Consider the following 24,020-nt stretch of genomic DNA (forward strand, 5'->3'; position numbering starts at 1 on the left):
CAGAGCGAAAATCTTAAAATCCCCTATTTTGCCTCGCAAAAACAAATCAAACTTGGATTGGGTGAAAGAAGAGGACTATTTCCTAGCCTTGAGTGGTGGATTCAAGATAAAATGATGGAGGAGTAAGCCCAAGCAAAGAAAATCGCTCCTGACCCTTCCAGAGGGTCCAGGGCGAAAATCCCTAAAGTCACCTTTTCCTCCAAAATTTAAGTAAAGCTAGGCCTAGACTAGGGTGAGAGAAGCTATTTGGAATGCCTTGGAAAGATGTTTGACCATCAAAAGTGTGAATTTTGAGCTAAAATTGCAAAATTCGCTCCTGACCCTTCCAGAGGGTCCAGGGCGAAATTCTTATAGGGCCTGTCCCTGGAAAGAGTCCTGAACTAACTTCATGTTAATATCTTTTTGTTGATGATTTAAGTTGAAAATACTATGTTGAAATGAATTTATCATGTGTCCTTAATCATCTTTTGGTTTGTTTTGGCAGATGAAAGAAGACCAGGCCAGGACAAGGACGACCTTCTCCAGCCCAGCATCAACAAGGACGACTTTCTCCAGCCCAACCTCATCAAGGACGATCTCTTCCAGTCCAACATTTGAAGGAAAGACAAGGTGGCATCCCAGTCATCACTCCTCCAGTCGGGTTGGTCCACTTCAGCATGTCTAGATTCAAATGTACCTAACTCATCAAAGATGGCACTAACTTCGATGTACCTACCCCGGCTATCCATTGGTCGAATATTCCAGAGAAGACATGTGTCCAAATGATGCAATTATTTCATTGGTCAGAATTAAGTTTGTTGTAACAAACCCTAATTAGGGTTTCATTGTAAAATCTTGGCCATTGATCTCAAATTGATCTAAGCCATTGAATTGTATTGTGGGCACTATATAAGCCCTCGCTCCTCATTTGTAAAGGCTAATAGTTGGTCAATAGTTGATAGTAGGTGAATAGTTAGCTAATAGTGAATAGGCAGTTGATAGAATAGCAATTAGAGTAGAATAGCAAGAGAAGGCAAAGATTGTTGCCAAGATGTTGTTGTAAAAGACTTGCAAAACTTCATTGAAGGAAATGGTGAAATTTATGGGTCGATTCAACAATTTGCATGGTCTCTATACTTCTCAGATTTGATTTCATGTTATTAGATGAGTGGAAGAAATGTGTTTGATTGATGGTGAAATTCGTATATCCATACTACTAGCAGTTTGTTGATTGCAGACTTGCCTTGTGTAGTCAACTGGAATCATTCAACTTAAGCTTAACTTCAATTGTTGCTTCTTCATTGATATGCATCAGTTTGATGGTGTCTATGCCTGTAGAGATGATCTGAACATCATAAAGCTTTCCTCCGAAGATCGCACTAACCTTGTGGAGATGGTCCTGGGATGTCAAGACAAGACTTAGTTAGAATTTCATCAAAGGTCATTCATTGCTCCTACATTCTTAGTATCAAAATTAGATCCTTCCCTCGCCCTCATCCTTTTTTCCTTTTTTCAAAAAATCTAGGCTAGTGAAATCCTGTGTTCCAGCAATATTCAAAGCAAATCAGACGTTTAGTCATCAAGTGTAAGTCCCCTTGTGATTTCAGCGAAATCACATCATACCACAAAGAGCTTATCCACGAGTAGAGAACCTACATACAAGAACCTTGGAGTTACCTCGACTGATCCTTTGGCAAGATCTTCAGCAGTCGGGAAACTTTGCTCAAGAGAGGATAAGGTACCTTTGGGTATTTTATTCTGTGTTCGCATGTGCATGAAAAACACATCAACACGCATGAATAAGAACTATGCGGCCAAGGTGCAAGAAGAGATAGAAAAAATGCTAGAGGCTGGAATCATTTTCCGGGTGCAAACTAGTGAATGGGTTTCTCCCATTGTTATTTCCCTAAAAAAGGAAGGAAACCAGATCTGCATTTGCGTGGACTTCAGAAGCTTAAATGCTGTAACCATTAAGGACCCGTTCCCGATACCATTTACTGATGGTATCCTGGAAGAGGTAGCGAGGCATGAGATTTACTCCTTCGTGGACGGCTTTTCCAACTATAACCAGATCAGCATCGCGGAGGAGGACAAACTCAAAACCACATTTATTGTAGAAGATGGAGTTTTCGCGTACAACCGTATGCCATTTGGGCTATGCAATGCCCCAGCCACTTTCCAGAGGATCATACTCCACATTTTTGACAAAATGGCCACGGGGAACTTCAAGGCCTTTCTGGACGACTGGTCAGTATATAGTGATAAGGAGAACCATTTGAGGATACTAGGGGAATGCATGGACGGGTGCCGACAAGCAAGACTTGCACTCAATCCCAAGAAATGTCGATTCCTGGTGCCACAGGGGAGATTACTCGGCCACATAGTCTGTAAGGCGGGGTTAAAAACAGACCCACATAAGATCAGAGTTATCCTCAACATGGATAGCCCAATGGATGTTACAGGGATAAAATCCTTCCTCGGTCATGTTGGGTACTACCGACGATTCATTAAAGGATTTGCAGAAGTGTCCCTTCCACTTGAATGCCTAACAAGGAAAGGGGAACCATTTGTATGGGACAAGGAACATAAGGAAGCATTCGAAGAACTCAAAACCAGATTGGTAAGTGCACCTATTTTGGCATACCCGAAGTGGGAGAATAAATTTCATGTACATGTGGACGCCTCTAACTTTGCGATTGGAGCCACCTTGACGCAACCTGGATCCTCAGGCTTGGACCACCCAATATATTTTGCTAGTAGGTTACTATCAAAGGCAGAAAGAAATTATAGCACCACGAAAAGGGAAGCCTTGGGAATGGTATATGCAGTACAAAAGTTCCGCCATTATCTTTTAGCCACACCATTCACATTCTTCGTGGATCACCAAGCACTCGTGTACTTGGTGAACAAACCTGTTATTCAAGGACGGGTAAGCCGATGGTTGATCTTGCTTCAAGAATTCACCTTCAACATCGTGGTGCGACCAGGGAAAAGTCACTTAATGGCTGATCACCTATCCAGAATAAAATCCGAGGAGCCAGCAGAAGGAGGGGTGAGCGAAGATTTCCTTGATGGTCACTTATTCAAGATAGCCGTGTTACCTTCCTGGTACGAGAAACTCGGGCAATATCTTTCTACAGCAACATTTCCAGGCGACATGCCCCCAAGCGAGAGAAGGAAGCTAGCACTAAAAAGCACCACGTTTCAATTGATCCAAGGGCTCCTATATAAACTGGGGCCGGACGGTATCCTACAGAGATGTGTCCCGAAGGAAGAAATTCCTGGAGTCTTAAGAGAATCTCACAAAGGAATAGCGGGAGGACATATGCGGCCGGATACCACGGCACGAAAAATCTTGCTAGCAGGGCTCTGGTGGCCTACACTCTATTCAGATGCGAGGGAATGGGTGACAAGCTACGACACATGCCAAAGGGTAGGTAAGACACTCAAACGAGACTTCATGCCTCTTTTCCCGTCCCAACCACAGGAATTGTTCGAAAGATGAGGACTGGATTTCGTAGGACCACTTAGGACAAGCAAGGTGCATAGATGCCACTACATAGTGGTGGCTATAGAATACCTCACTAAGTGGGCCGAGGCTAGAGCTGTCCCCGGCAACGGCGCCAAAATGTTAGTAACCTAAGTGAGTTAGGTTGTAGTATACAGAACATCAATATCCAACTTATAACACCAGAGCATAGTAACACATTAGCATGGAATCAATAACACACAACACAGCATACCATGATATATTCATGTAACACAGATTTCTATATTACATTCCCTTCCAATCCAATGTGTCCCAAATGTGCTACGAGTTTACAATATAAAGAGTTCGCGGTTGGTTAGGCCATCAACCGACAAGCAACTAACTACCCGTAGATATAACTTAATACTATTGTTTTCTTTTAAAGCATTAAAAAAGCCTTATTTACTAATTAACCGGCTTACAGGCACAAACTTCGAGGCACCTACCCTTGATATCTATTGGTCCACATTCATGAAATGTAATTTTCTAATTGGCTAAGGAGAGTTTGTTGAAACAAACCCTAATTAGGGTTTTCATTGTAAAATCTTGGCCATTGATCTCAAATTGATCTGAGTCGTTGAATTGTATTGAGAGCACTATAAAAGGCTCAAACTCTTCATTTGTAAAGGTATATAGTCAACAAATAGCTAATAGTCAGTTAATAGTCAGTAGATGGTCTTAAGAGAATAGAATAGAAGTTAAAGTAGAGTAGGAAGAGAAGGCGGAAATTGTTGATTGTTGCTTAAGTTGTAAAAGAACTCCATTTTCATTGAAGTTATGGTGAAGTGTGTTGTTTCATTACAATGTGCATGGTTTCTTATTGGATCTTCACATTAGATAATAGATAAATCAGATTGAATGGAAGAATTTGTTGAATGCATTTGCGTGGAATCTGTTAGTCCATACCACTAGCCTCTTGCTGACTATAAATGTGCCTTGCATGGTCAACTGGAATAACATGAGCTTAACCTCAAATCGTCCTACACTCATTGTTTATGCATTAACTTGAATGGTGATCATTGTTTGGCGGTATTGGTTCAAATATCTTTAAAACGTCCATAGAAGATTGCACTAAGCTTGTGTCAATTTGTTCAGTTTGATGGTGAGTCCTCGCCCAATAGGATTCCATATAGTCATTCATCCATGTTCTTACACTCTAGGTCTTAGAATAGACTCTCTGAAACCCTACCTCTTTTTCTCTTTTTTATCTTTCAATTGAGTAGATAGGACTTAAGTTCCAGCAAATCAAGCATTCAGGAATTTGAATGTAAATCCCCTTGTGATTCCAGCATAATCACATCAAACCAACTAAGCTTATCCACACGTAGTGTCCCTACATTCCTGAACCTTGGAGTCGTCTTGAATGATCTTTAAGCTGATCTTCAACATCCGAGAGATTTTGTTCAAGAGAGGATAAGATACTTATGGTATTTTATTTTGTGTTCGCATGTGCCTAGAAAACACATCAACAGGGGTTACCTTGGATAAGACATGTCTTATGTCTTTGGTAATTGCACCCCTTCATTAGTAATTCTAATTGTTGCATACAATAATCGATGTATCAATTAATTTTCAATCAATGACCATGTCTCTTGATCATTTGTTGACCACACATCCCTTCATCTAATTGCACCCCCTTATCAATTAATCAATTATTTTTCAGATCGCACCTTTCTGTTATGGTCAGATTAATAATACTTAATCAAGTTATTTGTTTATTGGGTTTGTTGAGGGATAATTAATCTGCTAATCAAATGGTTATATTGTTTTACTTAATCAAATCATGATGAGCAAATAATAAACCAATAATACAAATAATTACACTATCATTTCATTAACAATTGTTATGTTCTATCAGCAAGATTAATTAAGGAGGATAGATCTTAGAAACATATTATTATTATAGTATAAATGATCTATTACACCTGATCAAAGGGAACGGGGCATGATAGTCCGCCCTTCCTGAATTCGGTTATCCTCAAGCAACTTAACAACGTCTTCTCTTTCCCATGTAGCATCTTCCTCTAGTAGACCTTTCCATTTAATCAAGAACTCAAAAAGAGTTCTATTCCTTAACTTTTTATCTTGCATATCTAGGATGGTTTCAGGCTCCAAAATTAGTTTACCCTCATCATCAACACGTGGTAATTTTGCACATGGGACAAATTGTTGTTGAAGAACCTTCTGGAGCCTAGATACATCGAAGATATTGTGGATTCTACTACTCTCGAGCAACTCCAATTCATAGGCCACTTCACCTATCCTTCTCAGGACCTTGTATGGCCCATAGAATCGAGGCTTAAGCTTTTCTACTCCAGTTGTCTTCATTGAAAATTGTTTGTATGGTTGTAGTCTTAAGAAGACCAAATCTCCAACTTCAAATGTTCTCTCTACATGCTTCCGATCAGCATCGATCTTCTATTGGTTTTGAGCATGGTGAAGATTATCCTTGAGAGTATTCATGATGTCTATCATTTGATGGATGAAATCACTAGCCCTTGGAACTCTACTATCTTGTATGGCTAAGCTTCCAAAGGCGGTGGCTTCATACCCATAAAAAGCCTTAAATGGACTCATTCCAATCGACATATGGTGGGTGGTATTATGGCAATACTCCCCTAGGTGCAACCATTTGGGTCATGCATTATGTTGGCCAATAACATAATTCCTTAAATACCCTTCTATCCACTTGTTGACTATTTCTACTCGCCCGTCTACCTGAGGGTGGTAACTTACTTTGGGAGTTAGTCCAGTTCCCGCTTAACGAAAAAGCTCTTGCTAAAATTGGCTAAGGAAGATCATGTCTCTATCATTGACTATGTTTCGTGGTAAGTCGTGCAATCTGAAAACTTCCTTAAAGGACACTTCGGCTATTTGCAATGCCTTATACTATGTAGATATTGTAAAGAAGTGAGCATACTTGGTAAGCTGATCCACTATCACATAGCTGCAATCCTTCTCTTGTGCTTTGGGTAATCCAGTTATGAAATCCATTGATATGCTTTCCCACTTTTGATTGGGGATGGGTAATGGTTGTAGAAGGTTGGCAGGGTGGCTTTGTTTTGTTTTGTTCTTCTGGCAAGTCAACCACTCTTGTACATATTTCAGAACACCCTTTTTGAGACCTTTCCATGTATACCTTTCCCGAATCTGCTTGTATGTTTTAAAATATCCCTAGTGACCTGCTAACGGGTTGTCATTGTATTCCTCCATGATTTTACTCTTCATCTTTGAGTTGGGTATGAGGAATATTTTATCCTTGGGGATCTCTTGCATACTCTGCAATGATGTAATTTTTCCAATCCCCTGTGAGACTTGTTATGGTGTTCAAATAAGGTCATCTAGACAAGGCATCAACTACTACATTATTGGTCCCTTTGACATATTCTATATCAAAATTGTAAGCTTGGATTTTGCTTACCCATTTTTGCTGGCGGTCATTTAGAATGTAGTGTATTAAGCATTTGCATAATACTTTGTAATGTATCTCGAATGATCGTAAATATATAATTTATATTACTCGATGTGGTCTAAAGTCATGATTTAGTTTGTTTACAACATTCCCTATGCTCTACAATTTTAAACGCAACAAACCTAGACATAAGATTGTTGAGTGCCAATTTTCATAGATTATTGATTGCTTCTCAATTAGTAACCAGAATTGGGTTCAAAGAGACGGTAACCATGATAACAAATCAATTGGGAGAACTACAATTATTTTTTATCAAATCAAATAGAAATTTTTAACAGTCCATCACCAATTTCTTCAAAGGATTTGTTGGGGGAGACAAATTTTCTAGTAGGGTCCCCAACTTCTATCAATGTTGAAAGAGTTGAAAGACTTGGCCTAAAGTCTCCATTGAAGTGTAGTGTAGAGGAAAATAAAAACAAGGTTTTTTCTCTCTAAGGATGAAAATTAAATTTTGGAAGAGGAGGATTTGTTGTTTTATGACTTTAGGAAAGAAGAGAAGGATCAACTACTTTCCATAAAGAAAGCCATGAATCTAAAGCAAATTGTTGTCCCAAAGAAAAGTGTAGACAAAAAGTTCAAATTGGATAATACAAAAGGGATAATTCTTGTTGGAAATCAAATTTCCATTAGAAGTTTTTTCCAAATGAGGTTGCTAGGAATTTGTCGAGGGATGCCAATTTTAATGTGGATGCAAAGACAGAAAATCATACTACAGTTTTGCATGCAGATTGTGAATATAAGATTTGGATGTTTGAGCGGGGAGATATCCTCTAGAGATTCAAGAGACCATCACTCTTGTATCACTGAAGAAGAAGAAGAAGAAGAAGCAAGGAGAGAGAATGCATGAAGTGGAATAGTTGAGGTTGGAAGCCAATCAGTGATGGATTGCAATGGACTATGGAAACCATTTATTCCTATAAGAGAAGCAGTTTGATTGCAGCACAAGCTTGATTTTACTCTTCACTCTCTTGAAGGGTTAGTAGAGGTGTTTTCGGAAAGGGTTTCGCATCTCTTATTTGTTTTGTTTGTCTTAGAATAGTGTTCTCTCCCTGGCTCTTAAATGCAAGGTGGGTTGGGATGCAATATTGTCTCACTTTGTCTTCTTAGTTGTATGAAAGTCATTTATTTGTCATGGATGAGGGCCCCAATAGATTCCCTCTCTTTACAAATTGAAAGAAAACTATATTAGTACATAATTAATAATTATATAATTAAAAATATATAACTATATTGCATATATAATAAATAATCATATATAGTATTTCACTATATTAAATATCAAGGTAGAAGGAGACAATGGACGTTATGAATGAGGATGCCATAATGACCTACGAATTTTAATATAAAATATTAACTACTTTATGATCAATAAGATCTCATAAGGGCAAGCTTAAGAGAATATGGTAAGTAAATATTGTTATTAAGCGCATACTAATCACCAAGATCTTGTGAGAGCAACTTAAGAGCAAATAACAGATAGATAATGATTTTTATAAATTTTATCTTATCAAATGTAAACGTAATCCAAATTTATGTTCAAAATCTGAAGTTGTAAGAATTTATATATTCTTCTACTTTCTTATTGAATTACTTCAATGCTTAAGGAATATATTTAATCTTTTATTGTTTGTATTGACTGTTCCTTCTTATATTGCAGATTTCTATAGATAACATTTATTGATTTCGATATTTACTACAGCATCCTTCATGGCAAATATATAGGCATAGCCTTGAAAGATCAAGGCATGCCTTGACTGGACATGTCTCTTGACATGTCCGATCAAGACATGTCTTGATCAATCCAAGAGAGGTGCCTTTTCATTAAGAAAAACCGATAACTATCGGTTTATATAAATGCTGATACATAAAGAATAATAACCGATCCCAATCAGTTTATGTCTAATGCTGTTTCAATCATAATCATAACCGATCACAAATCAGTTTATTTCCAATGCAATTTAATTATCATTTTAACCGATAACCAATCAGTTTATTCTTAATGCTATTAATGATAATCGATACCAAACATGGCAAGTGTAATTCGATTATGTAAATCAAATAGAGAATCGGTATAAGAGCAAAAGCAAGTTTATAAGATAACTTATTATAGTTATCATATGACAACACTAATTAGTGTTGTCATATGGCAACTATAATAGATATACAAATCCGATCACATTCACAGCATAAGAAATATAACTGAAATCTCTGCATAAGAAATACGATCATATCTCGATCGATAATAGATTAGAAATACTTGAAACATGAAATGCATATAAAGATGATTATAACAAGTTCAATCAATCATGATGTCTACCATTAGCTTGTAGTCTTTATCGATAGAATAGATGATTGAATGGGAGATGAATGAAGTCTCTCATTCAATCATTTATCTTACCGAAGCTACATAGTCTCAACACTCCCTCTTAGCTAGGGAAGATAAATGAAGACCTACATAAACATTGAAATAATCATCTAATTATATAGCATCACATTTCTCATAATAGAATGTATTACATGACCTCGTAATACAAAAGATCATGTCACATATGCTCGTGACATGATGTATCACATAACACGTGATACTGAAAAATATATCACATCATCTCGTGATATAGAGATATCACATAGCACGTGATATCAGTATCGCATAACACGCGATACCTTGGATATAGAATAATTAGAGAATATTGAATTCTCTTATATCCAGGTTATGGTATGTGCACTGACATTACGTCGCATAATGTCTACCATAACATATCATGGCACATCCATGAGTCAAGATGATATCAAGTCAACATGATATCAACATTACAAGATTGTCACCTTGTAATGTTCAATACAAGTGTTCATTATCTAAAAGATCGTCACCTCTTAGAAATGTACACAAGGGGTGGAGCCCATAAAGTCATAACACAACAAAAGAAGTTTACACATTAAACATCTCATATATTAGTACAGATTATAAAGCAAATTACAATTCAATCATACCAAGTCCTTTCCTGAAGTGTTCAACTTTCACTCTGGATAGAGGCTTGGTCAGTATGTCTGTTGTTTGGTCTCCTGTACTGATATACTGCAACTGAATCACATTCCTACCCCCATATCTCTCACATAGTGATAAGGAATCTCTATGTGTTTGGATCTATCATGAAATACAGGGTTCATGGAGAGTTTTATTCAACTTTGACTATTACAATGAATTATAGTAGGCTTCAGTGGCTCTTCGAATAATCCCACAAGTAGTTTCTGTAGCCATACAGCTTCTTGTGCAACCATGGAAGCTGCGATATATTCGGCCTCTGTAGAACTCTGAGCTACTAAAGACTGTTTCCTGCTAATCCAAGATATCATGGCTGAACCCAAGCTGAAGCAGCACCCTAAGGTGCTTTTCCTGTCAGTCACACTTCCAGCCCAATCTGAATCAGTGAACCCGTGAAGATCCAAACCAACATTCTCATACTTGAGTCCATAGTTAAGAGTGCTTTGAAGGTATCTCATGATATGTTTTACAGCCATAAGATGAATCTCCTTAGGTTCACACATGAACTGACTCAAGGCATTTACTGGATAACAGATATAAGGTCTAGTATTGACCAGGTACATTAATGATCCAATCATCTGTCTGTAGAGAGTAGGATCTACCAATGGGGAATCTGCTGCTGCCTCCTTCAGTTTGTGAAGATTAGTTTCCATAGGAGAAGTCATGGGTCTGCAGTTCATCATACCAAATCTCTTCAATATGTCTAAGGTGTATTTTCCTTGATTAAGCATAATACTGTCAAAGTTTTGCCAAACTTCCAATCTAGGAAAGTAATGTAGAAGGCCTAAATACTCAAGGTTGCAGGGAAACGTACCCTAGACCCTTGGAGACCCGCACCGGATATTGGTTCACGTATCCAGTGTGGAAGTCGCCAATGGATGCGTTTCCACTTTCAGGAGACATGGGCAGAAGTCGGCAGGGCATCTCCCAACGTATCCAGGCCAGAAAAAAAATAAAAAATAAAAAAACACGTGAAAAAGGTTAAAAAAACCTAAAAATCGCAACGTCACAACCACATACGGTGGTCAAAAAGTCAACGAAACCCTAACACAAAACCATTTGCGTCGTGCGAACATGAGTTGCCTTGCGTGAACACTGGTTGCAGTCACGCGAACATTGGTTGCAGTCGCGCGAAGTCCAAAATAGCACCCAAATACTAGTTTTACGATTCGGATTTGCAGGAGATTTAAACACGATTTGCAGCCAACAACAGGTTTTATTTATTTCGCATTCAACTTCGGCCTTTAAATTTTAGTTTTGTCTGCGTTTTTGCTGGGTTCGTCTACGTTTTTGCTGGGTTCCAATACATCGATTTTTCATTTTCATAGTATATGAACTGTGAATGTTCGATGGTTTACCATCGAACATTCACAATTCATATACTATGAAATGTGAATTTGTTTATAGTTTTTACTAAAAACTAAGATATATTATATTATAAATTTATAATATTAATAATTATTAATTATATACAGTTTAAAACTTTAAACTTTAAGTTTAAACTTTATATAAATTTCATAATATTTATTATTAATTTATTTCACAGTATATAAACTGTGAAATGTGAATGTTTCACACTGTGTGAATGCAATTTTAATTTTTTAAATGTAATGATAATATTTTTTAATTTTCAAGTATATAAATTTCATAGTTCATATACTTGAAAATTAAAAAATATTATCGTTACATTTAAAAAATTAAAATTGCATTTTAATAATTTATTTAATATTTTTATTTATTAATAATTTCAATTTGTAATATTAGGCATTTTAGTAAAATGCCTAATATTACAAATTGAAATTATTAATATTAGCCATGTGTAATATTTTTAATTTTTTATTAATGATTTTACCAAAATATAAGCCATGTGTAATATTTTTAATTTTTATTAATGATTTTATTGAAATTATTTAATATTTTTATTTATTATTAATAATTTCAGATTTTACTAGAATATTAGCCATGTGTAATATTACCAGATTGAGCAGTAAGAAAAAAATTATAATCATATTATTCTTTTGTTTTAATTTTAAACTTTAATTTTTATTCAGATTGAGCATTCAAAATGTCGGGTGGAGGAAGACAAGGGTTGTACCCACTATGGAAGTATGTTGATCGTGTTCCAGGGCCGAAAGGATCAGGTGGAATAGCCACTATCAAATGCAAACTTTGTAATTTGGGATGGAAAGCTACCTACATGAGGGTGAAGGCTCATTTCCTCCACTTTCCATGTAATGGTGTTGAAAGTTGTACAAATGAGTGTGAAAGATATGATGCTGTGAGAGAACAGGAAAGGGCTGATGGGAAAGTTGTTATGCGAAGCTCTCATGCTTCAACAACAGGGGCAGCTACTACAGCTTACAGTCATGATATAGAGTCAGACGTGGATGTGACTTCTAGAGGTTTAGCAACTGAACCGGCTCCCAAAAGACCACACATTGGCAGCGCAAACCCCATTGGAAGATTGTTTGATGTGCAAGGACAAGAAGCAGTTGTTGCAGCCATTGGACGATTCTTTTATGCAAATGGAATATCATTCAATGTGGCTCGCTCTCCATTCTATGAAGAGATGGTTCGTGTTATCAATAATGCACCAGCAGGCTATAAACCACCTGGGTATGAGAAGCTTCGCACTACTCTCGTTGATAAACTAAAAAGTCGATTAGAGGAACAAACTGCACCATTGAAAAGAGTGTGAGGTCAAGAAGGATGTAGTATTGTGATGGATGGGTGGACAAATGCCAAGAATCGTCCACTACTTAATATCATGGTAACATGTAGCAAAGGGCCTTATTTTTTGAAGGCAATAGATTGTTCAGGGTAAGAAAAAAATGTAGAATTTCTTCATAGCCAGCTATGTGACAGCATTGAGGAGGTGGGGGCATCACATGTAGTCCAAGTTGTTACTGATGCTGCCCCTGTTTGTAAAGCAGCAGGCATGTTGGTGCAAAAGAGGTACAGGCAGATATTTTGGACACCATGTTGTGTGCATTCATTAAATAATGCTCTCAAAGATATTGGCAAGTTCCAATGGATTTCAGATCTCATAGAGAAGGGCAGAAAGATACAAATGTTCATATGTAACCATCACCACACACAAGCCATTTATCGTAAATTTGCCAAGGTGGAACTTCTCAAACCTGCTGACACACGTTTTGCTTCTTACTTCATTCTTCTTGACCGCCTTTGTTAAGTCAAAGGAGCTTTGTGTTCCACGATTGTTAGTGATGCATGGGCAGCTTGGAAACAATGTACATCAGATATTGCAGTTGAGGTGAGAGCTATGGTCCTTGATGAGCATTTTTGGGCTGATGTTAAGTTTGTTGTGGACTTTATTAAGCCCATATGTGAGGTGATCAAATTTGCAGATTCAGATAAGGCATGTTTGGGAGAGGTTTATGAAGCAATAGATTCCATGTGTGAAAGAGTAAAGAAAATAACTGATGCAAAAGATATTTCTCTATATCCTTTGATAGAAGAAAAGTTACATGGAAGGTGGAACAAACTTAACACACCTCTTCATTGTGCTGCCTATGCCCTTAATCCTAAATGGTATGATATAGAAGTGACCAAAAAGAGAGCTCCACATCAGGATAAAGAGGTAATGAAGGGGTTTTGGGGTGCGGTTAAAAAGATCTATGGCCGAGGTGAGGAAGCTTCAATTATGAGGACTCAATGGAATAAGTTTTCACGTGGGCAAGGTGATTTTGCTTCTGTGGAAGCTATATATGATATGAAAGTAAAGAAAGACCCTATAGAGTGGTGGTGGAATCATGGAAGTGAAGCCCCTGAATTGCAAACATTTGCAATACGATTGCTCTCACAAGTGGTTAGCTCTTCATCTTGTGAGAGAAATTGGAGCACTTATGGGTTCATTCATTCACTAAAGAGGAACCGATTAGGATCAAAGAAAGCAGAGAACCTGGTGTACATTCATAGCTCACTTCGTCTTTTCTCTCGTGTAGATCCTGGATACAACGAAGGTCCTTCGGCAAAATGGGATCAAATTTCACCTGATGGAGAAGTTGCAGCCATTGTAGATGAAGTGGTTGAAGCAGATGGACTAGCTGATTCACCCCTTGTTATTACCATCAGAGGAACCCGAATTCGAGAGTGATGACTATTTGGAGAGCCTCATAGCTGATGACTTTGATATGGATGATCATGGCGAAGAAGAGTAGATTATAAATATAACATTTCTAATTTTTGCTTTCAGTTTTTGGTTTGCGTATCAGCTTGTTGTTTATCAAGCTATCTTCAATATGTAATCAGTATCACTAATCAGTTTGAAACTATGACACAATGATTGTATGGCATTTTGATCCTAAACTTCATAGTTAATAGTTAATAGTTAATAGTTAATGTTATTTCTTGTTTTGAAAGTTCAATGTCATCAGATTTTTCAGATTTTCTATAATTTATTAAATTATATTAAAAAAAAAAATTTGGCGTCTCCAAGTACCCACGTCTCCTATTTTGAAAAAATAGTCGTACCAGTACCAATACCAGTACCCGACGTCTCCAAGAACCCCCGTACCCATGCAACCTTGTAAATACTTCATATCAAACTCTTTTTCAAGGTCTTTCATACATTGACGAATAAGGTGATCTTCTCCTGTAATCAGAAGATCATCAACATATAAGATCAATATCAGCATATCACCTTTGACTTTCTTAAGTAAAGATTCGGATCTACATCATTCTTTGAGAATCCCAATCCCAGGAGATAGCTGTCAATTCTTTCATACCAGACCCTAGAAGCCTGTTTTAGACCATATAGGGCTTTCTTTAATCTACACACATGTGTCTCTACATTGTGGATCTCAAACCCTTATGGTTGTTCTAAGTAGACTTCCTCCTCAATTTTACCATTCAAGAAAGCAATTTTCACATCCATCTTGTGGACTTTCCAACCTTTGGCTGCTGCAATGGCCAGTATTGTTCTGACAGAGGTGTATCTAGCAACTGGAGCAAATGTCTCATCATAGTCTATTCCTTCTTTCTGTGAGAACCCCCGGGCAACAAATCCGGCTTTATGTTTCTCTATGCTACCATCTGCAGCATGTTTGATTTTGAATAGCCACTTGGATGAGACAACGGATTTCCCTTTTGGCCTAGGAACAATTTCCCACATCATTGTTTAGGATGGATTTATATTCTTCAGACATGGCATCTTTCCAAACTTGATGTTTAAGAGCTTCTGGTACACTAGAGGGTTCTGATTTGGAGAGAGAATTCATTAGGGCTACATAGCTAGTGAATCTTCAGGGCCTCTTACTTTCTCTAAAAGTCCTTGAAGGAGCTACAAAGTTCCTTGCATCTTCCATTGTTTTGTGAGCCAATAGAGGTTTTTTCCTTAGGGATTTCTTGGGGAGGAATCTGTACTTCATTTTCTTTTGAACACTCCCTCTGAATCTCAAGAGTGGGATCCTCTTCTAGGTCTGAAGAGCATAGATTTCTGACTCAATAGAGTATTTAGCCCTTTTGAAGGCTATGTCTTCTTCAAATATTACATCTCTACTAAGTTCAATATTGCTATGTCCAAGCACAAATATTTTGTAGGCTTTAGAGGTTTCACTATATCCAACAAAGATTCATTTTCTTCCAGAGGGTTCTAGTTTTGTTCTTTTCTCTTTAGGTATATGAAAGTAAATAGGGCATCCAAATATCCTAAAGTGGGTGATACCAGGCTTTATCCCGGTGAAAACTTCTTCAGGAGTTTTGTCTTCAATGTAGGAGTGAGGACATCTATTTTGTATGTATACAGCACTGTTGGAGGCTTCTGCCCAAAGATGAGTTTCTAAGTTTTGATCAAGAAGCATGGCTTTGGCTGCTTCTACAATGGTTCTATTTTTCCTCTCAGCAACCCCATTTTGTTGGGGATTGTAAGTAACAGTGAACTCCCTCTTAATCCCAGCTTCTTTACAAAATTCCCTAAAAATGTCTAAGGTATATTCCCTCCCATTATCAGTCCTTAGGATTTTTATTTTCTTTCCGGAAGAGTTTTCAAAGAGAGATTTGAATTCCTTAAATCTCTTCAGGATCTCTTCAAATTCTTTACGTTTAAGTAGATCCAGGTCTTCCTGGAGAAGTCATCAATGAATATTGCATAATAAAGGAACCCTCCTAATGATGGTACAGACATTGGCCCACATAGGTCAGAGTGAACTAGTTCTAAAACATTGCTTGTTTTCCTAGAACTATTCTGAAAGGAACTCTTAGTATTTTTGCCTAGGGCACACCCCTTACATGTACCAGAATGGTAATGTTTTAACTTAGGCAAACCAATTACTAATTTTTCCATTGAACATAAAGCATGAAAGTTTAAATGACCTAATCTTCTATGCCAAATTTCATTAGAATCTGCAATCTCATGAAGTAGGGCTAGGTTAGATTCAGTACATACCTCGTACAAATAGCCTTTTCTATGCCCTATGGTTATAGCCTTCTTGATGGAAGAGTTTTGTGGCCATGCTAGAACTTTACCATTCATGAAGGTTATTTTGTACCCATCATCTTCAAGTGCAGATACAGAGATTAAGTTCCTCTTGATGTCGGGAACGAATAGGACTCCGATGAGTTGGAGGGACATGCATGTCTTCAGCTTAATGGTGCAGGTACCAACGCCTTTCACTGGATGTGCAGAGTCATCACCAATGGTTACTTCTTCATCAAATTCTTCTAACATGGAATCCAATAATTCTCTATACCCAGTGATGTGTCTTGAAGACCCACTATCAATGATCCAGGTGTTAGATTTATTGGATACTTGGCTAGAGAGGGCAGAGTAAAATACATGCTTCTCGGAGTCATGTTCTTCCCTTTTCACTTTTGCAAATGTAGCTTGTTGTTTGATTCTATAAGGACATTTTGCTGCGTAGTGCCCATATTGATCACACCTAAAGCACTAAATGTGGGAGATGTCTTTCTTAGATGACCCTTTCTCACGTCGGTTCTTTCTCTTCTTGAAATGTTTCTTCTTGCTATTAATGATAATCGATACCAAACATGGCAAGTGTAATTCGATTATGTAAATCAAATAGAGGATCGGTATAAGAGCAAAAGCAAGTTTATAAGATAACTTATTATAGTTATCATATGACAACACTAATTAGTGTTGTCATATGGCAACTATAATAGATATACAGATCCGATCACATTCACAGCATAAGAAATATAACTGAAATCTCTGCAAAAGAAATACAATCATATCTCGATCGATAATAGATTATAAATACTTGAAACATGAAATGCATATAAAGATGATTATAACAAGTTCAATCAATCATGATGTCTACCATTAGCTTGTAGTCTTTATCGATAGAATAGATGATTGAATGGGAGATGAATGAAGTCTCTCATTCAATCATTTATCTTACCGAAGCTACATAGTCTCAACATCAAATAACAATATATGAAAGTGTCGAGTGGGAAAAATGTACTACAAAGGATAATCAGTCCTTTGAGAGCTCGGATGTAATATCCCCTGCTAATATTGGACTAGAAATGCAAGGAATATTGTCAAACAATTAGCTGACAACCTGCTGTTCTGGTTTTCTGTCTGTAACCCTGCATGTTATGCAGGTTTCTGGACAGTTGAATAACCTTGCGTGTTATGCAGTTTTGACTTTTGACTGATATTAAACTTTAGACTTGCTGGTATGAATTATCAGACTGATATCATTTCGTGTTATTGTCCCCAAAGCACAAATAATGTTTGCAAAGGATCTAATCTAAAGCTCATTGCATAAATAACTTCTTTTAACCCTTCCTATGCATATACATGAATTTCAAACGAGAAATGTGCAGTTACAGCCAACAGACATAAAGACAAACACTTGGCATGCATACTGTTATCATTAGAGACAAACCATCAAAAATGATCTGCAACTTATTTCTTCTTTATTGTATGCACTAATCAAATACAATGGAACATAAAGATGCCTTGACTAATCATAATTCAATTGCATAGATAGGTCTCATCGGTCTGATTAAAGACATCTGCAACAGCAATTTTCCCTATGGCTGATATACCATCAATGCACTACAAATCCATAAAAAGAACCTGGTAAGAGATCGCCCAATGCTGAAAGTGAAGAACTAAGCAATACCCAATACAAATGCCCAGATACTGTAGCGGTACTGTTCACGATCACTATAGCGACAGCACTGTTCACGACCACTGTCCATGTCCCCTTCAAACTTAGGAAAGCCTTCAAAACATGCTGGAAATGATGGTCTAGTCTAAGGAAAATGATTGGTCAAATACCTAGAACAATTTGCCCCTTCTATCAAATTCCATGAACATAAATGCGAGTCTCATGTGGTCTGATCAACCTTCATGGCAGACTTGTATGTGACTGAAATCTCCTCCAAATCTTCTCAAAATCACCTCCAATAGCTCCTCAAGAGTTTGCCTATTTTCTCCAAAAATAGCAGATACAAAAATGGCTTCAATAGATCATAAGCTGAAGTCTTCTTCCCAAAATCGTTGAAGACACCTAATGCCAAAATGTCTTCAATATGAACCCAAACGAAACTGGCCCCTTGGCCACCAATGAATCTCAAATGAGATGACTGAAGTATCACCTCCTCAACGCAACCCCTCGAGAGATCTTTCACTCCCTCAGTTATGCTATCAATGGGAGTTTTCGTTCCCAAAGACAAAGATCTGCAGAAACCCCTTGGCTCCACAAAACCAATCAATACAAATATCAAACAACCGATGCCCAACAATGAGCCTACCTCCTCTATTTATTCTTTTCCCTCAAGAGGTCAGCCTCCTTCTAGAAGAAATAAAATAATATTTAATTGAACTTCTAGAATATTCCCCTTAAATAATAATATTATTATTTAAGTGACTTTATTATTTAATTTGCACTTTAGATAATTAAAATATCATTATGAATATAAAGTGCAACACATGTGACATCATACGTGAGAATTTATTATCTCACGAAAAATCATATAAAATTAAAATGTGAAGCCATGAGTAACTGCCCAAGCGCCCCTCTTATCAACTCCTTGGCCTATTGGGGTCAAGTAATAGGCCAAACCCCTCTACGGACTGATCCTCATGAAAATGGGGACATTACATCAGATTCCTACCCTCCACTCAGATAATTCCAGAGGCTACTACAACCTTCAAGTTTATCAAACTATTTAATAAAATGTGATTTTTCAGTGTGCACAGAGTTAAATCTAATTCCTGGGGATTCAAGAACAGGAGGTACAAAAAACAATGGTTTCCTGGACAATCCGGTTGACACTTTGTCCAAGACATTTGCATGGGGCACAGATGACGGCATGGCACATTGGCATCCCATACGAACAGAGAACAAGGATTGTCACAAAAGACAACAAAATGATCTATACAGTGTCTAGAGTTCAAGGAATACTAAAATGCAACTATTTAACAGATTATCATAAACAAAGTAAAGATATGCTAAATTAGATTAGAGTATGAAATGGCAAGGAAAGGATGGAAATCACCAAGAAAACTAAATAATTTGTTGGGTGGTTGTATAGGGGATTGCCATAGTCAAACCCCCATTTTGGTGTTTCCACCTCCACGGACAATAGAGACAAATGAAAAGATAATAGACATGCAATAGAAATAAATAATATGCTATCGAATATAAAAGTAAGATAGTATACCCAATAAACTTTAGAGATTACCAATTCTTAAGCAAGAGACGCCAGGCAGCTTGCAAATGCGATAAGCACCAATGGTCTCCAAAGCCACAGTGATGATCTTTGTATAATGACCATGAAATTCCAAGGTATCACTATATAAGAGAGGAATGAAGAAAAAACAAAGAAAAGGGTGTGCAGAGCCAAGTAAGAATGCTGAGAGTGCTAGAATGTTGCTTAAGAATGCGAATATGCAAGAATGAAGTTTAAATCTTGGTCTTGGGGGCAAAAAGGAAAGGATTGTGTCCAAAATATAAAGTTCAAGTTATTCCCAATGTCGTTGCAGGGGTTGGCAAAGGCATTACACTGTCGAAATGCGACAAGAGTAATGTCTCAACGGCTAGTACAGTCATAGCTTTTCACAAAATGCTAGAGGGTCACGTGGACATCTGTGCGTGGCACATTTGTCTGAGCAAAACTAGACCTAATGATCGAGAAAAAGGATATGCTTGACAGACAGGGATGTTTTAGATCAGGATTAAGGATGATGAGCATTATCGTCTTAAATATAAATGCAAGGAAGGCATATATGATGTGAAATTGCATAGGATGCAATTTACTTCTACTAGTAAATGATTCACCCAAAGAGCATTACCTAGATAAAATAAGTGCTAAGTGGAGCATTCATTCTCATGTGTGATGGCTTGTGAAACCACTACTCATGAAATATGGGTCAATGAGTTTGACTCAAAAACTAACAATTAAATCCTAATATATATTTCATAAATTGATAGACTATGAAAAATACCTCCTACTTGTCAATAGATGAGCTAAAGGGGCTCTATAATGAATGGTTAATAAAGCACTGCACTTGTAAAGGTTTTGCAAATGGGGTAGCAAGCTAGGTGGGCTTCATCTTGGGGAAGCAACATCATTAAGCATGCTTGAGTTGTAGTAGTACTTGAATGATTAACCTCCCAAGAAATCTTGATGCTTCATCCCTATGAGCATCACCAAGATGCAATGAGCAAAGTGGAGGATTCATTCTCATGAAAGATGGGTTTGTATGAACCACTTCTAATGAAATATGGATCGACTTAGAAACTACATAGTCAAATCCTAATATAAATATTATAATTTGACACATTGTGAAAAATACCTTCTATTTGTCAATGGATGAGCTAAAGGGGCTCTATAATGAATGGTTCATAACTTCATATTACATAATACACAACACTTGTTGAAGGCTTTGCAAATAGGATGATAAGCTAAGTGAGCTTGATCTTGGGGAAAACTCCATGGTTAAGCACACTTGAGTCGGATGGATGGATGAACTCCCAAAAAATGAGTCAATGAGTTTGACTCAAGAATTGCACAATTGAATCCTGATATAAATATCATAATTTGACACACTACAAAGAAATACCTTGTAGTTGTCGAATCCCATGTTGGTGTTGGAAATAAGCCACACCCGGACTGACGATGGACTGGTCCAAGAGGAGCCAATAGCTCAGTGATAGAGCACTCCAGCCGTATGGAAGGTCCTAGGTTTGAGTCCTAGCTGGTCCATGTCTCGACATGGTATCAGAGCCAGGTCTAGGCTAGGAGCCCCAAGCACACAAGAGGTGTGGCTTAAGGGGGGGTGTTGGTGTTGGAAATAAGCCACACCCGGACCGACGATGGACTGGTCCAAGAGGGGCCAGTAGCTCAGTGGTAGAGCACTCCAGCAGCGTATGGAAGGTCCTAGGTTCGAGTCCTAGCTGGTCTATGTCTCGACATCCCATCCTTCCAAAATTGTTTGAGGGTATGGTGCAATGTATTAACATGGGTTGTAGAGAAGAACAAAGTAGAAAGGGAGCAGGTTTCAGACCACAACATTCAACAATAGACCATAAAATCACACTTAGGCACTCCGTGGAAAAAAAAAGTAAGAACTAAAGGAGGAAAGTTATTGAGCTTGACATAGATGATAACTATAGAGCAGAAATCCAACAGAATATTTCACATCACATATTTTAAGATAGCCTTCAACAGAATACCAAGATGAAAGTTATTGAGCTTGACATAGATGATAGCTATAGAGCACAAATCCATAGCCTATATGAGCAAGTCAATGCCAAAAGCTATAACATAGGGTCAAATAAAGTTGTTCATTGTCCCCCTTTTTGTTTGGGATATGTTTAATGAATTGGAATAATGAATAAGGACGAGGGAGGTGTACACTTGGTAGCTATGTTGTGAAGCTCCTCTTATATGCTGAAGACCTGACTTTGCTTGGGACGACTCCCTTGAGAGACTGCTAGAAGTCCCTAAAGCTCTTTCTATAAAGGTAGGAATGCAATAAAACATCAACAAAAATAATATCCTCAAATTATCCCCTCAATGAGAAAAAGATGGTCAAACTTAACCTAGAGGGAGATTCCCTAGAGGCTGTAGAATATGAACATTTTGGGCAATATTTTCACGATAAACGTACTTGAGCAACATGCAAAATTGAAAGGATACAAAATGCACTCGGGGCACTTTAGTTGTTACAAAACAACGGCAGAATTATGGGAGTGGAAAAACGACAGGGCTTGCTTGAGTAACTAATCATAACAATGGTTTTGTATGGCTGCTAGACATGTGCCCAGAAAAAATTTGAAATTGAAATTGACAAAAATAGAAATAAGCCACAAATGCTTGATCACAAATGCATCAGACCCAGTCAGATTCTATCTTCAGCACTAATGAATTTTATGATAATGGCAACATCTACAATCCAACTGATAGGCTACCTAAAAAAAGTTGAATGAATTAAGAGCAATATGTGCCCTATAGCAGCAATCAAAAAGAACCTCAAAGGAAGAAAGTGCATTGATATGAAACAAAATCTAAAATAAATATGGGGTATTAGCTTATATGGATGACAAAACACTAATCCAGAAATCAAAAATCATGTGAAGAAAATTTAGACCAGCCATGTGCATAGAAGACCTTGAAAGGACAAAGTAATACTACCTAACAAAATTATAGGCAAATTATAAACACTAGCAAAAATCTTACATAGAAGGGGAAATAGAATGAAAAACAAAGATGATCGTAAACCCTATAGAAAAACAGTTGAATTCAACAAGTGTTAATCTGACAGGTGGACAGCACCTTAAGAGGATTACAAAGAGTGACTCTGTATTTTGTACAAAAGTGGTAATGGAAACAAAGAGGTGCTTTGGCATAGAATGATCAGCATCTTAGAGGCTGACTCTATGTCAGAACTATTTGAGTAGATAATTTCCTTATTTATGCATAAGAAGCACCCTTAAAATCAAATAGACAGGGTCTTGAAGTTTCTTTCTGCTTCTGTTCACTTCTGGTTTTGCATGAGCATGTGTAATTGCTAGCATGGAGATGTGGCTTGGTAATAATATGGTACCATAGACTGTTTATGGACACATGAACATACTTAATATCATTTCATTTCATTAGATCTTTGCTTGTGCATGGTTTTACCAAACCAGCACACACCTTCAAGGTGGTTGTTCTATTTATTCCATGCTAACATAGAGTGCAAATGTAATAATGTGTTCCGAGTGAATTTTATTCCACTCTATCACTCTCCATTTTACCAATGTTACACATAAACCATTAGCATATCATGCTACAAAAAAATGAAGCAGACATTTTAATTCCAAAAAGCCAAATTCTATAAGGAAGATAATGAACTACACATTAAAAATATTGCAAGACTAAAGGAAAAAGCATTGATTGATAGAAGCAAATAACTATTCAGTAACATCACAGAAGATAAAGATGAGGCCAAATCTAATATTAATCATTACTATGAGAGAAAGAAATGGAAGGTGAAAGCTATATATTATGCAAGTGGTACAGAATCAAGACAAAACGATACATGAAAATTATAAATCGCTCTAACATCTATGAAAGACATCCTCATCTTCTAAAGAACTTCAGATCATTGGTGACCTTAACTCTATCCTTTGCGACTACCAAAGGCCTCAGTTTTGAATTACAGACATTCCTCTAATATCATGGGCATTTGATAATTTACCACTCAATCAGTCTTCCATATTTCAAATTTAAGGATTCTCACTGTAAATGGGCAATTTACCTTTCGCTTTGCCATGTCCTTTGCAATTTGTCTTGCCCTCCAATCATCAGCCTCTTGGTCAGCCTTTTCAAAACTTTCACACTCCTGTAAACATAGAAGAGAAAATTCGTATTACCCAAAAAATACAATCAAAAAGCAGATAAAGCATAGGAAATTTTCAATTTGCAGTTTCCTAATGATTGGTATGCATGTCTGTCTTTGACAATCAGATTGCCACAATAAAACTGGCCAAACAAATACATCACAACATCAGTCT

At 37.3% G+C, this 24,020-nt stretch overlaps 1 protein-coding gene across 7 annotated transcripts in view; it reads right to left on the bottom strand.

The window, feature by feature from the left end:
- Positions 1 to 24,020, bottom strand: part of LOC131040226 (U11/U12 small nuclear ribonucleoprotein 59 kDa protein) — a 147,544-nt gene that overhangs the window by 84,027 nt on the left and 39,497 nt on the right. For all 7 annotated transcript variants that reach the window (XM_059207737.1, XM_059207736.1, XM_059207733.1 and 4 more), the window contains one exon: positions 23,765 to 23,848. In XM_059207737.1, coding sequence (XP_059063720.1) covers positions 23,765 to 23,848 — 84 coding nt within the window. The remainder of the gene's footprint in view (positions 1 to 23,764; positions 23,849 to 24,020) is intronic.

This window comes from Cryptomeria japonica, chromosome 7 (assembly GCF_030272615.1).
Source record: "Cryptomeria japonica chromosome 7, Sugi_1.0, whole genome shotgun sequence".
NCBI lineage: Eukaryota > Viridiplantae > Streptophyta > Pinopsida > Cupressales > Cupressaceae > Cryptomeria > Cryptomeria japonica.